Genomic DNA, 15,849 nt, shown 5'->3' with positions numbered 1-15,849 from the left:
CTCTCTTTTCCCGTCTGGAACAGGCAGCTGCACAGGCACACACCAGCCTGCTATCTCATGCATATGCACCAGAAAACGAAGACGGGGGAGAGGGGGGCCTCAGCTCAGCCAATCACAGACCGCATGGCGTCCAGTTACAGGCTTGCCTACAAAAGCACACAATGTACTGTGGGTTTGGGTTGGAGATTGGGGGGGTTGATTGGGGGTGGCACTACTGAACACAAAAGGAGTACTGACATTACCATACGAGAGCAAGGTCTCGCTCTGCGAGTGATTCAGAGGGTCTGATGTTGCCTTCCTCTTACAAATACAGGAAGTTATCAGTTGATCTGGGTTTGATTGTTTTAGTCGAATGTGTTGCTGTGTTGTTTTCTGCAAGCATCAGTGCAGGAAATGCTCATACAGTAGTGCTAGTCAAACAAGTTGGGGGGCTCGTTTGAATGACAATGGTCAGATGTGTCACATTAAGGTGCCTTTATTATAATTTTTTCAGTTACTCTCACATGAGTCAGACAGAAGGAATCGGGCTTTGTTTGGATCAGCATTTATTTCACTAATGTGACCCATTCTGCTGAATGGCAGATTTAGGCATCCACATTTGGGAAGTTGTTTGAACTAAAATACATCGGTTAAGGTTTGATGATGTTAAAGTTTAAATCAAAAGGCTGAAATCTCCAGAAAAACCTGTCGAACCACTTGCATCAATGTAGAAAAGTAAGTAAACAGTAAGATGGCATACAGATACTAATGTCAAAATAAAATGAAACTAGGATTTAAGTACAAAGTAGTGCTACTAGGCATCATTTTAATTTTAGTTCAAGTTTTTGTAACTTTAGTGTTTTTGTCATTTTTTATTTTTCCCTGTCTATATAGTTATTGAAGTGTTAGTTTTCATTTTAGTACCTCGAGTTAAACTAAATAAGGAACAGAAATGCTGATTTTACACTTGACTGATGATATTTAAATTATAATTTATAATTATATTTAATTTATTTTGGTTAATGTTTATTTTACAAGTAACCAACATATTTTATTATGGTTTTAGTTTAATTCCCTAAAACTCCATCCAATTACACAACAGTTTTGTTTTTAGCTTGAATAGATGAATCATTTGGCAATTCATACAGTTAATTCTGATTTCATGCCAACTTTTAATTTTGTAATTATAATTACAAAATTCAAACCACTGATTTCATTGGTCAACTCAAACTTCAGTGTTATGGCAATAGGGTCTGTGATTGACATGACCAATTTAATTTTTTTAATTACCTTCGGGTCAGGGTTTGTGCTTAATTGGTTTGAGGGGAAACAAATTGTTTTAAGCCAACACTTTATAGGTAAGTGCCTATTAAGAAAATAACCTTATTTATTTACTGTGCTAACTTACCCAGTGTCCAGCTTTTCTACCCTGGACTGTCATGATGATCAATATCTATTAAGGAAATTGTGAAATTAACTTGCCAGATGAAAACAATCTCTAACATTACTATATTACCAATAACTACAGTTACTATGGTATTCTAGTGATAATGCTGATTCATGTTAACAATTAATGCAAACTGAGCTCAATCATTTTATAAGGCCTACAATTATGGAAATGTAGTTATACAACCTGTATTTGTATAGGCTGCTATTTTTATTAACAGATGGCCTAGTTTGTAGAAACTACAGTTAAACTGATTTAATCATTGTAATAGGGGTCCATAAATGGTTTGACCTGTGGTTATTATGGCCTCACTACAAATACCACTGTATTGGTTATGATGTAAAACCTATAGTACATTTTAAAAACAGTTATAATTAGATATAAAACCTTATCTCAGTTTTTTAAACACAAAAACATCCATCTATATTTGGCTGTGTACCACCTAATCGGTTGTAAACCAGATAGGTGGAAACAAAAACAAAACAAAAAACAGAAATTGAGGTAGAGAGATTACCGTTTTCATGCATCATTCAGATTCCTAACGCCAGTTCATATTCTGCGCCTGTTAAAACAAAACATGAAGACAGTCAAAAATTTAATTAAATTAAATGTAGAAATTTGGTGTGTTTCATTGAGCAAAAAAACTCTTTTGGGTCGAGCATTAACCTTGCAAATGAGACTGGGATAGGGAACACAATATATATTAACTGCACACTCACACAAAACAATTCCAGGACATGACTGTTCAAATCGAGCCCGCGTGGGGGGAGAACCGTTGAGGACTACAAATCCCACAAAGCATCTTCTCCATATTGAGCGTCAGCGGTGTATTGTGGGTAGCTCGACTTGTAGTTTCTGATGGATCAGTCAGTCTGTAGTGCCGACTGAGTTACTGGCGCTAGTAGTCATTTTACAATCAGAGTATGTCATCAGTATCAGGTCGGAGGTCTTCGGCATACATACAAGTGTAATCAAGAAGACAGAAAGGCGATCTCGGATTAAAACATTAAGTTTCAAAACTTTTGAACTTACGTTACATCATAACAAGTGCAATGACTTCGAATGAGCACTCGCTTCAAACTTTGTCCTGGAGAAAACTTTACTTGAGTCGAGCTAAACTTAAAGCGACAAGCAGTACCTCTGCTCTGCTCTCCGGCTTTGCTATGGTGAGTTAATGAATCAATTAAGTTACTTAACACTTTGGGTGCGAAGGTGGAACTTATATTGCTATATAGTTGGAGCCTTGTAACATGACACGACATGACAGTCGCATTGATGTGCAAACGGCATCTGTCATGGATATAGCGTCATTTAGAGGGCTAGAAACATCAGCCTTTTACACTAACCTTGTATTTAAGTCCTTCGACATCATTCTCAAAAGTGTTAGTCTGTGCTCTCAGTGGTGGGCTTTTTGATTCAGCCCAGTGAAACGAATCTTTTGATTCCGTTCATTAAAAATATTCATTCGTACCCGTTCAGCGATTCATTCCTTCTCTCCAGGTACTCGCCAGTAGGGTGACCACCTGCTAATAAGCCCAAGGGGGGACAAGGGCAAGGGTATGTTTCTGAGGGACAATGTGGGACACCTTGTGCGGGGTGCCCCCACCCCATGGGCAGACTCACTGATAGTGGTTTACCCATTTCTAGCACATACCACCTTACATGGTATATTATTAATGCCCTATTCCCCTAAACATGTGTAATTGCTGATGTATGCTCATGACAGAATTGACAGATGCACTTCCACTTACGATTTACTTTAGCTATTTTATTTTTCATTACAATTTATTAACTTTAAATAAATTATAATATAAAAATATAGGATTAAAATTAATTGTAGTTGTTCATCACCACAGGAACAGTTTAAAAAAAAAAGTCTAACATCACAACTCAAGGGAAGGGAATTCACTCATTCACTAATCCCTATATAGTGTACGGCAGTTAAGTTCACTATATAAGGAAGGAGTTAACAAATAAATAAGTGAACGGATTCGGACAGTGACGTATAGCCTACACTGCGCGTTGCAAAAACATTGCCACGTACTTTTATATTACATGTACCTAATTTTAGAAAATAATAGCAATAGCAATAATACTCAAAATTACTTTACATTGCAGTTACAAATACCTCCCGCGTCAGCTTTGTGGTTTCATCGATGGTAGATATAGTAATAATAATATATTTTGTAATGCTTTTATGTTCATAATCATTAATTGCTATTAAAATAACGTACTGAGAACTAAAATAAACACACATAAAGGTTCATAATTATGTATTTATTACTTTTAGTATCTTGACACTCGCTCGAGCAGGGTTTTGAGCTCAGATAAGATGGTTGTTGAGCATCCTCAGGCGACCGTTAATTTTACATCAGAATACACTATATACCTGTTATTAAAGGGAAAATGTAAATTATCCACCAAATGATCATAATTTTTGTAAGTTAACAACGATGCCACCTCAGTAAATTAGTCAAATCGTAAACTGAGTTATTGCCTACATAACATGTTTTAATATAAATAATGTAGGAAAAACGTTAAAACAGAAAAAATAAAGACGTAAACTTCATCTCTCATTCAAACTCGCTCGCTCCGGCTCTCGCAGTAGCGTGCTGAACTTTCAAGTAATGGTCGTTCGACTGCCTGGGGCTCGAGGATATAGAGCGATCAACTTTTTTTTGAGCAAGCATTGATTATGCGTGACACAGTCTCAATTTGCGGGACGCATGATTTGGGCTTCAACCGCTGTGCGCGCACGCGTTACGCGGGACGGGTGGTCACCATACTCGCCAGTAGCGCGACAAGTGTGTGTTTTTGTGTCTTATTGAGTAATTCACACAGTAGATTTAGTTTCAATGCAGATTCAATGGGCCCTACACAATCCCAGCCTAGAAATAAGGGTTTTATCTAGTGAAAGATCTGTAATTTTCTTAATAATAAAATAAAAAAATTGTTTACGTTTTAACCACAATTGGATATCTTACACTAGCTCTGCAATGCGCACGCGTTACATGCATTACGTGGTCAGTAGGGATGCATCGATCCGATACTCGGTATCGGTATCGGCTCCGATACTGGCATTTTCTTCAGATCGGGTATCGGTCAGACGAGACAGATACAAATCCGATACTGTTGGGTATACTATTCTTTGTTATTGTTGAGCACCAGGAAAGGCACAAAAACATTGTAAAGCACCAAACCATTTTCGTGAACATATTTCAAGTGTTCTGAAGCTGTCCCATAGTTCGGTGTGAGGTACAGATTAATATTGAAGTCCTTAAATTCAAGTTCACATACACTCTTCTTTCAGCAATCAAATTGTGTGTTCGGTTACTACAGTCAAAACCATGAAACTCTCTTCAAGAGCACACAGTAACTGAGGTTTAAAACTGTTCAAAGAAAAGGCTCATTAAGCTAACGCACTGATTTAATACACTACCTATCAATATCTATTCCTTTTGTACTAGTGATGACCGTTTTGAAAATTAATTGATCGATTTGACCAGTTCTTCTTAGTGAACCACTTGAACCAGTTCACCAAATTAGACTGAATTGTTTTCATCCCGGAGTCATTCATTTACTCAAACAGTACACTGACTGAACTGCTGTGAAGAGAGAACTGAAGCAACTTACAAATGTGGACAACAGAGGCGATCAGTTGTAGTATTACAACAATTACTATCAGATCCAAAACTAAAAGCTAAAACTGTATAAATACTATAAAAAAATAATAAAAAATGACAAATGCATACAATTATTATTTTTTTAACTAAAAATAAAGCTTAAACAATTAAAAAATATTAAAGAACAGAAGGTAAAAGAGTATAAAACATAGGTATAAAAGCCTACAATGTATATTTCTAAAATAAAAAACAAACACAGTTTCAAATTTCTGTAGAAATGTATATACTTGTTTTTTCATGAATGCATTTTACAACAATACAAAGTGCAATTTTACCATTTAGCTGCTGAATTATCCACTGACCTAGTTTATAATAGTATTTTTTAGGGGTGTAACGATACGCATATTTGTATTGAACCGTTCGTATTGAACCGTACGCATTATGTACCGAACGGTTCATTGGACTAATTAATTATATTTGGAAAATAAAAAAGTTTGTGAAATATAAGGTAACGCTTTCAACAAGGTAGCGCAATAACCCAAACGATGTAACAGGCAATGCCCTTGACACCCCTGAAGAAAAAAAAAAACACCAACTTATATGTTTATGTTAGGCTACTCAGTCAGGCGCCCGCTCACTCAGTGTGTGCTGAAGGCTCGTTGCAAAATGGCCAATGCGTTTAACAGACCAGAAATAGAAGATCCTCCCAATAACCAACAGGACTGGTGTTTGGGTGCACTTTGGATTCCCTGTAAACTATAATGGTGATGGCAAGAGAGTGGTGGATAAAAAAACAACGGTCGCATCTGCTACATGACAAAAGGGTACACAAGCGAAAAAAAAAAAAAACACCAGCGGGAATACTTAAAGGGCGGGTGAAATGCTTGTTTTCACTCAATATCCTGTTAATCTTGAGTACCTATAGAGTAGTACTGCATCCTTCATAACTCCAAAATGTCTTTAGTTTTATTATATTCATAAGAGAAAGATAGTCTGTACCGATTTTTCCCGGAAAAACACGAGTGGCTGGAGGCGTGACGTGTGGGCGGAGCTAAAGAATCACGAGCGCCAGTAGGCTTTTGCGTTGAGAGCGTTCGGAAGCTGTGACATTACCGTGAGGAAAAAAACATCCAAAACAAACCATGGCTTACAGTCAGATTCATCGTATATTTATGATCCAGAATCAGATCCAGAGGCTGAAATTTAACAAGAGCAGCATCAGCAACAACGTCTCTATGTGGTATGTACTGAAACTGTATATATTTGCTTAGCGGTTTTGGAAAATGACTAAGTTCCACTTTATGTCATCTTTTTGTCTGTGCAGGGTTGTCTTGCCCTGGCAACCAAAAACACACTTCTTTTGTGACAATTTGGTCTCTCGCTCTGATCAGTGAATGTCTGTACTGTGCTCTACGGGAGCACGTGCTCTTCCGGCAGAAGTGCCGTAGAACCCATATAAGGAAATTCCGCTCCATCTAACGTCACACAGAGCCATACTCGAAAAAAACTTTCCGAAACTTGTGACAAACCGGAAGAGGTATTTTTGGAACAAAAATACTCCTTCAAATGTGCAACTTAATTTTTGAAACTTTGTCCATGTTTAGCATGGGAATCCAACTCTTTAACAGTGTAAAAAAATCAGTATGCATGAAATAGCATTTCACCCCCCCTTTAAAACATGTCAACTCATTTACGACGACATCACCTTAGTGTGTCAGTATCTGGGAAAAGACGAAAAAAAGGAGAAACATACACGCAACAAACTATCCCCGCAGCATTTAGACAGACATTTCCAACGTATTCAAACAGGGCAAAAGACATCACTGCGGCGATTGGTACATTTACGTTACATTTATGTTATAGCCGCGGATATGAGACCTTACTATTTACCATTCATTCTATCATCACCATTATAGTTTACAGGGAATCCAAAGTGCACCCAAACACCAGACCTGTTGGTTATTGGAGGATCTTCTATTTCTGGTCTCTTAAACGCATTAGCCATTTTGCAACAAGCCTTCAGCGCATACTGAGTGAGCGAGCGCATTACTCTGTAGTGGAAAACGCAGGTTTTAAGAACATACAATTGAGCCCTGTTACAATATTCCTTCACGATCCCATTTCAGCCAGACCGTAATTCCTGCTTTGTTCCAAAAAACATAAGCTCTATAGAGACACAATTAAAAACACACTCAATATAAATAGTTATAGAGTTCCATATAAAAAGTTAAATCTTTGTATTTGTTCATAACTACTACAACAATATATCATTTTCATTTTTTTTTAAATAAGGAGCTGTTTTTGTTTTATACAGTATTCTGCTAAGAAAACACCATAGAAGATGGGTAAAGAATAGCTCCATCAGTTCAATGTTAAAAAAAAAAAAAAAACATTGTTAGTTTTAATAAATAAAACATACCGAACCGTACCGTACCGAACCGTGACACCAGTGTATCGTATTGAACCGAACCGTGAATTTTGTGAACCGTTACACCCCTAGTATTTTTATCATAGATTATGATTATATATTTTTCATTTGTAGTTTTTCATTAAATTGAAGTTGTATGTAGTAGATTGTGATTAACACACAAGAGAGGGATGATCAGGTCAACACAGAGAAGTATAGAAAGATCTACATCGATTAAAAAAAAAAAAAAAAACTCTGCTGGGATCGGATCGGCAGATTTTTTGGTATCTTGGATAACATGGGTAAATGACCAGGAAATTGTTATTCTGGACCTGAACTTATTCTTTAATAACAATTTCTCTGAGTTCATTCAAACTTTGTTCACAAAATAGCCATCTCTTTCAGTGAGTGGTTTGGTGAAGGATGGCATATTCGTTCGGCAGGCTTAACCAATGAAATATTCCTTTACAACAAGGACTTTAATGCTGGTTTCTGGTTATTTATGCTGTAGTCTGTCTTTGAGGGCAAGAACGCAGTCGGTTCAAGTGTCTTCAGTAAATGAAAAGCTTAAACCAGTGCGTGGGAGTAAACGAGAATGAATCGTTCACTTAAAAGAGTCGTTAACACTGATACAGTTACCAATGAAGCTCCTAAATTAAATTGTTTAAATACCAATTAGTTTAAATATTAATACTGTAGTTAAATAACTACTGCATTACTGCAGTATTCGCTTGCAAATAAAAATGCACTTGATTTGAAATTTTATTAAAAAGAAATTGACATTTGGGGTTTACATTAGTGGAGATATTACTTAAAGTGCATTTCAGTTTTCTCACAAAATAATATTAATACGAGGACATGTTTTGCTATCTGTTCATATTGTAGTGATGATGTTTGATTGAACACACAGCCATTGATTTATATATGGGAAGCATTGTTTCCTCCCCTGTAAAAGTTCATAAACATGTTTATTCTGTTCTCATAACTAGAGTTTCGACTGACCTTAGAAGCAGAAAGGTGTTATAAGTTTCCGGAAATGTGTTTAAGCAACTGGAAAATTGCGTAGAGGTTGATTATTGGGCTTGAGGTTAGTCTCTGAGAAATAAGTGCATCACAGGAAATGAGCTGTACATGAGTTGCATGAGGTAACTGCATTTCACAAACAGCTCTCTCTTAGGGATACGTGTCAATTACAGATAATAACACATTTCAGTTTACCAAACTCATCTCATATCTGTGGCACCATGTACCATGCTGGGCTGCTTTTGGCCTCATTAACCAGAGGACATGGGATCTGTTGTGTGCTCAAAAGCATGAGGAAAAACAAAAATGTTTTTCCTAATCAAAATGTTTCTTGTTTTTCAATAAAAGATTTGAACATTAACAGAGTTGTAACGGTACGTATAAATCACGGTTCGGTACGTACCTCGGTTTTAAAGTCACGGTTCGGTTCATTTTCGGTACAGTAAGGGAAAGAAAACTGCAGATTGTTTATTACTATACACTTTTTTTTTATATACTTTTTAATAAAATATATATAAAATAAAAAAAGAATAAGAAATAAAATACTGCTGCAAAGTTCTCCACTAAATAAAATACTCTCAGTCTCAAACCAATATCATATAATGAAATATAATGAAAAATATAAATAAATAACTATGATTACAGTGCAGCATTACCAATCCCAGCTTGTAGGCCTGCTGCACCAGAACCGTGCTGTGCCTGCTACTGTAGGTGACAGGAAGACCGCCGACAGACCAGGCTCTTGTCCTCATGACAACAATATCTATACTTCATGTTGAGCATAAATATAAAGCCTACTGATAAAGGACACCATCAACAGTATTGACGGCAAAATAGACTATGCCTGAGATGCGCGGCTCACGCCAAGTACGTGTCGCCCCGCCCACCCCAGCGGTTATTGGTTTATGATTAAGATGAGCTTATTGGTGTAAAGATGAGTGACGATTTTACAGCTTATTGGTATAGAGAATTATGACGCTGTGAGCAGGATTGGAATGCGGAAGTAGACACTCAGATGAATAAACTTTTAATACAAATTAAAAAGCGAATATAAATCTTGTGCTTTTGCATTTATTGTTGCGTTTCCACAACATCCCGTATAAATACAAAGAGTTTTGGATTACGACGAACAGAATAGAAATAAATGGTCTACTCCCTCAATGGCTGTAGACGCTACCTCGGCATTACTCACTGGTTTTTGAAAATGACACGGCAATATAATGCGAAGTATGGTTATGTAGATAGTCATGGAGTACCTTGATTTATATATTCAAATTATATATACAAATATATATATATATATATATATATATATATATATATATATATATATGTGTGTGTGTGTGTGTGTGTGTGTGTGTGTGTGTGTGTGTGTGTGTGTGTGTGTGTGTGTGTGTAACAAATTGTCACCAGTCTCTGAATGTCACCAATAATATACAGAACATTACCTTAGCCTCTACGAAAATTTACCATGGTTCTGCTACAGAAACTATAGTTAAACTATGGTGTTTTTATAATTACAGCACATGGTAATTAATATGCCAACAAATATTTTTACTACGATAAATCCATGGTTACTTTTTGCAAGGAAGGAACTATACAGGTTCTAAAGAACTTGCTCAAAAACACTCGTCACTTTCTGTTATTTGTTTTCTGAACTGCTCTACTGAAAACCTTATTAATCCTGAATTTATTTAGTTACCCGCTTCTATATAAAAACATAATACATTTAATCACCCCTTTAAACACTTTATAAAATCATTGGTAATTGAAATATTACATAATATTAAGAATTCATTTTGAGCAATGCATAGCAAATCATGTTACCATCAAATATGAGAAACCTTAAAGAACGATAGACTGATGTAAATGACTAAAACCTGTTGTCATGCACATGTTTGCCATAGCTTTTTTATTAAAACATTATACAGTGCAAAGTTTAACTTTAAATAACATCAATTAATACATCAAAACCAGTTGATCTCAGTTCATTCTCTATTTCCCTTCAATGAACTTAACACACAAATGTGTTTCAGTCCTTGGAACAAAATCCTGTGTAAAAAAAAGCCCAGAAGATCACCACACCGGCCTCTTCCCTGTACCCTGGTGGGTTAAACTTGAAAAGGGCTCTGCACTGCAAGCGTTCCCTGATGCTGTACATCCGTCTGAACTCGTTCCGGTAGACAGGAGGACAATTCTTCCAGTTGGCCACAACTTTTAGCGTAAAGACAAGATACAGGAAAGATAATAATAAAAAAAAGTTTAACAGCCTCGTACTACAAAATTCAACTGGAGAATGAGCATTAAATAGGGGGAAATCTTACTGTCTAGCCAGGCAAAGTGTGCCGCTTTCCGAAAAACTTCTTGAGTGAGCACATCACTAAACCATCTGCAAACCAGAGAAAGTGTCAAATATGCAGTCACCCGCTGACAATAACTTCACTGAGGACTTCCAGAGGAAGCTGTTGAATCAAAAACATGCATAGGTTTATTTATACATGTATATAAAAGTTATTAAACATTATATAAACACTGAATACAGACAACCTTGCTTTAAACAAACTCTATAGATTGTCACAACTGCATACTCATTCTTTTATAATACCACTAATAAAATGTTAATATATACAGTACTGTGCAGAAGTATTAGGCATGTTAGTATTTTCACATTGAAAAAAATCGTTTTAAGCCAATTATTTATATCTTTTGCTGTAGTGTGTCAGTAGGATATATTAGTTTACATTTCCACACATTCATTTTGCCAATAATTGTAATAATCCAGTGAGATATTTGTATATATTTGTATGCATGATCCACATGAAGGTCTTTTACATTGAATATAAATATTTCTGTCTTATATGTTGAACAAAATCCACATTAGATTGCAAACAGAAGTTATTTAAAACACTCACTGCTGTCTGAAAATGAATTAAGCTGAAATGTTTTTACATGTCTTTGATGCTGATGTTAACTGATGGCTATATATTAAATGATCCACAGTGCTGACCAATATAGTACTTGTACATAATCCTAATTTCATATCTGAACAACTATGTAGCTGTAATAACTAAAATACCTCTGCATGTACACACGTGTAATTATTAGTTCTTAATGAATGTATGTGCACAAATAACCTGCTTTGCTGGACTCTGCCTGAAGACAATGTCTTTTGAATGGTGAAGATCCTCCCCTCAGTGGTTGAGCTCTAAAAGAACAAATGTCAAGAGGTAGGTATATTGCTAGATATAGTACAGAGTAATGTTTCATGTAGCAACATTCAAACAGCTACATCCATTTACGGAGTAAAGCTGTCCAGGAGAACAGAACACCACCACCTCCTGATCATGTCATCCTGAATAATAATAATAATAATAATATACACACAATAATCATGCATGTCTGTTCATATAACTTGACAAATGTAATGGCAAACCTCTGTAAAATCAAACCTAAGAACTAAAGCCATGTACAGAGTGTACGGTTACAATCCACAAAGAACAATCAAATGAGCAATTTATAACAGTTATTAACAAAAATTATTCAAATTGAACGTACCATGGATAAATAAATGATCGAACATCGCATTTAATATTATAAGATATTTACACAACCACTTTTACTCACCTCATGCAATCAACGTGGAATAGCGTTATTACTCTGCTGCTGCAGGTGCCACCGTTCTGTTTGTTTCAACGCAAACTGCCCCCTGCTGGCATGGAGCAAAATGTCAAAGGTGGGGAAAACAAATATGGGCGGGGCAACACGTGTCGTTCCGCCTCGAAGTGTCGCCCCGCCCCATCGTCCAGACTGCACTCTGGGGTTACTCGCTCACGCAGGCAGTTTGCTAGCTCTAACCTGTTAACATGGGAGCCGAATTAAAAACGGACACGCCATGAGACGCTTGCGCCAAGCATCCAGTGTGTCGCCGGCCTTAATCAGCTGCAGGGCGGGATTTGCACAAACTTCGGCCACTTAAAGCTGCGGTAGGGAACTTTTGACGCTCTAGTGGTTAATTAACGGAACTGCTTGCGTCTTGCGGAAGAACATCGTAGCCGGAACTACTTCTCTCTGTTTATGTCTATGAAGAATCACAAAGGTACTGGGTTACTCCGCCGCGGTACCCCCGAAGCAATCTAAAATAGTCCGAATATAAACACTTATTATAGATGCACCCTAGTGATTCAGGACAAGTTAAAAACACGGTTTGGAAAATGGATTCATGGTGTACTTGCTTATTATATACATTTTTATACACTTTGAACACAAACAAAGTTACGGACCGCAGCTCTGATTGGTTGATTTCTTACCGGGAGCGGATGGCTTTCTTCAAATGGCAATAGGAGCACTGGGAGGAGCCAGAGGAGCTTGATTTTTTTCACAGATTATCTGTCTCATATTCTACTATCAGGACATAATGACAGGTTTAACAAATATGTAAAAAATATATATTTACAAAAGTTACCTACTGCAGCTTTAATATGTTCGTTTGGAAACACAAAAATGTACTTATTTTCCGCGCACAAAATATTGCATTACGTCATTCGGTACACACGCGCACCGTACCGAAAGCCCTTTACCGAAACGGTTCGGTATGAATACACGTACTGTTACACCCCTAAACATTAATAAAATAAGACCAGTGAAATGACATATTTAAGTACATAATTACAATCTCCAAGATATTGAGACTTATTTTTCACAGAGAATATAGAATTCTTTTATTTATTTCTTTGCTGCTTTATCGATTTAGGTAGTTGCAGTGAGCTAATGCAACACGTTTTGTCACAATTTCATTGCATACAAGTCATTTAAATGTATAAAATGGAATTTTATTTAATCCACTTTCTTTGGGATTATAGAATTTTCATCAGTCACATCGAAATTCATATTCAGACAGACACATTGATTGGATGCAAGCATTAATGTTTTAATTCTAAACACATGCTTAAAACACATCTCTTCCATCTTTATTTGACCCTCTAACTTTAACACTCACTATTCTAATTCTATTCTTTAAAAATGTAACTACCTTTCTAATCTTTTTGTATTCTATTTTCTTTTCATTTATTATGCACTTGTATATTTATGTGTGTGTGTGTATGTGTAAAGACCTCTAATTAGCTTGCTCTATTCTTTTATTTTTTTATTCTATCTGTTTTCTTTTTTTATTTATTATATTAGTTAAAATCCCATGCTACGTGTACTGTGTTAACCTAACTGAGACTTGTTATAGCACTTATATATCATTGCTCTTTTTGTTGTTTTTGATTGCTTCCACTGTCTTCATCTGTAAGTCGCTTTGGATAAAAGCGTCTGCTAAATGAGTAAATGTAAATGTAAACAGGTTTATCTCAGTTTAGTAATTTGAAAGTTTAATTTATTGAGGTTAACTGTGACTGTCTTATGTTACCGATGAATGTGCTTTCAGGTGGCGATGGTGGAGGCCCAGCTTGAGAACGATTACGATTACCCTCCGGGCTTACTGATCGCTTTCAGTGCCTGCACAACAGTGCTGGTGGCCGTCCATCTCTTTGCCTTGATGGTCAGCACATGTATCCTGCCCAACCTGGATGCCGTGAGCAACATCCCCAACCTGAACTCCATAAAGGAATCTCCACACGAGCGCATGCACCACCACATCGAGCTGGCCTGGGCCTTCTCCACCGTACTAGGCACCCTCCTCTTTCTTGCTGAGGTGGTTCTTATGTGCTGGGTGAAGTTCCTCCCGCTGAAGAATAATTCTGCATCTTCAGGGATAAACCCGGGGGTAGCTGCAGCAATCGTCTCTACCGTCATCATGGTGCCCTTTGCCTTTGTGTTCATTGTTTTCGCCATGCATTTCTACCGTTCGCTGGTCAGCCACAAAACAGAGCAGCAGCACCAGGAGTTGGAGGTTCTGGCCAAAATCACTCAGATGCAAAATCAACTGGATCACAGGGGAGATGCGTCCAACCATCCCTCTTCAGCACACTTAGTTTAGTCGACGCGCTTAGATGAGCCCTTATTCTCAGACCAAACAACATGTGGACTGTTGTCCTGAATAGACACCAGAGGATGGGAATCAGGGATTCTGCAATTGCACTGTATTGTGATGCCTTGTTTTATATGTAGTGTACATACAAGCTTAACCGGCATTTCTAATCATCTCTTTGCACACAAAATAAGAGAAAAAATGCAGTTGAATTGGTTTCTCCAAAAAGAAGACATGTAGTTCGAGACTTCAGGAATTGATTGGATCGTTGTCTCGTTTGAGTGAGAGGTTGCCTCACACTTGCCCCAGTAAACACATCATCAAAAAAAGACAGAGGGGGTTAAAATTGAGGTAAAAATAACATTAAATCATAGCATTAATGTTAAAATTAAAATAATGTTAGAAATTAAAGAGTTTTGATCCCCTCCCTTCCCTGCTGCTGTTAGTTGTCTGGCTGTCTTACTCAAGCTTTAATTTCGATTTCAGCATTTTTGATGCTTCCAGCTTAGAAAAAGTTTTTATAGCTGCAGGATTCAGTGGCAAAATGATAAAGATGTAGGCCTTTTTTTTAAATTGTAATTTAGGAGTTGATTGAATAGTGACACCAACATGTTCGCAAGAGGTGTTTGGTTGTTCTAGTTCAGTATTTGCATTTACTGTTAGTCCAAATGATTACACTCAAATGCAGTTAGAATGTTTTTCAGTATTATGATGATAGATTAATTTTCTTTTTCTGGTCAGTTTAACCGCATGAAGTCTAAATGTGGTGTTACATTTTTACCCTGGAAGTGACATAGTGTCATGCTTTTATTTTTAAACGCAGTGTTAAAATGTCATTGAAAATAACATTTGGTAGAGCCGTTTTTCCTAAAACCCACATGTAAAAAAAAAAAATTGCTGGAATTTTTGTTAATTATATTTTGTGATTCAGCTCAAAAATGTATATTATAAATATTGTGTATTTTTTTTTACTGTGTTTGTTCGTCGTGTTTTGATTGTGTGAACAAAATGTGGATTTATTATTCTTAAAATAGATATTTTAAAAAGCTTTTTGCTGTGAAGAGGCAATTCAATTATACTGGTATAATTTGTTTACAGATTTCATCCTGTGAGTATCTGGGCTGCTGTTTTTCCTGAATCTTTGAAATACCCCCCACTTAAAGGTCAAACAAAGCCTTATTTATATTTTCTTGATTTTATAAGATGCCAGAGTTGGGAGCTGATGCTTTATTTTATGGTACTTTTTTATAAGTATATGTCAAATAGAAAATGTGCATTTGCCTAATAAAAAGTGAAAGTGAAAAAAGTGCTGAGTTTTTCTTTTGTAAGAACAGTTTTAAGCCGTAGAATTTTTTAATTGTTCCAAACATTAAAAAGAAAATAATTTCAAAATCCCTTT

At 36.5% G+C, this 15,849-nt stretch overlaps 1 protein-coding gene across 2 annotated transcripts; it reads left to right on the top strand.

The window, feature by feature from the left end:
• Positions 1 to 140: 140 nt before the first annotated feature.
• On the top strand, positions 141 to 15,260 carry orai1a (ORAI calcium release-activated calcium modulator 1a). Of its 2 annotated transcripts, none has more exons than XM_026244205.1 (2): positions 141 to 714; positions 13,908 to 15,260. In XM_026244205.1, exon 2 carries the CDS (start codon positions 13,914 to 13,916, stop codon positions 14,457 to 14,459), a length of 546 nt encoding a protein of 181 aa, XP_026099990.1. In that variant the 5' UTR covers positions 141 to 714; positions 13,908 to 13,913; the 3' UTR covers positions 14,460 to 15,260. The 2 variants fall into 2 exon arrangements, with proteins under 2 accessions (XP_026099990.1, XP_026099989.1); XM_026244204.1 differs by lacking the exon at positions 141 to 714 and adding an exon at positions 2,163 to 2,592.
• Positions 15,261 to 15,849: the final 589 nt, after the last annotated feature.

This window comes from Carassius auratus, unplaced genomic scaffold, assembly GCF_003368295.1.
Source record: "Carassius auratus strain Wakin unplaced genomic scaffold, ASM336829v1 scaf_tig00005214, whole genome shotgun sequence".
NCBI lineage: Eukaryota > Metazoa > Chordata > Actinopteri > Cypriniformes > Cyprinidae > Carassius > Carassius auratus.
This window is presented reverse-complemented; position numbering and strand designations above follow the sequence as displayed.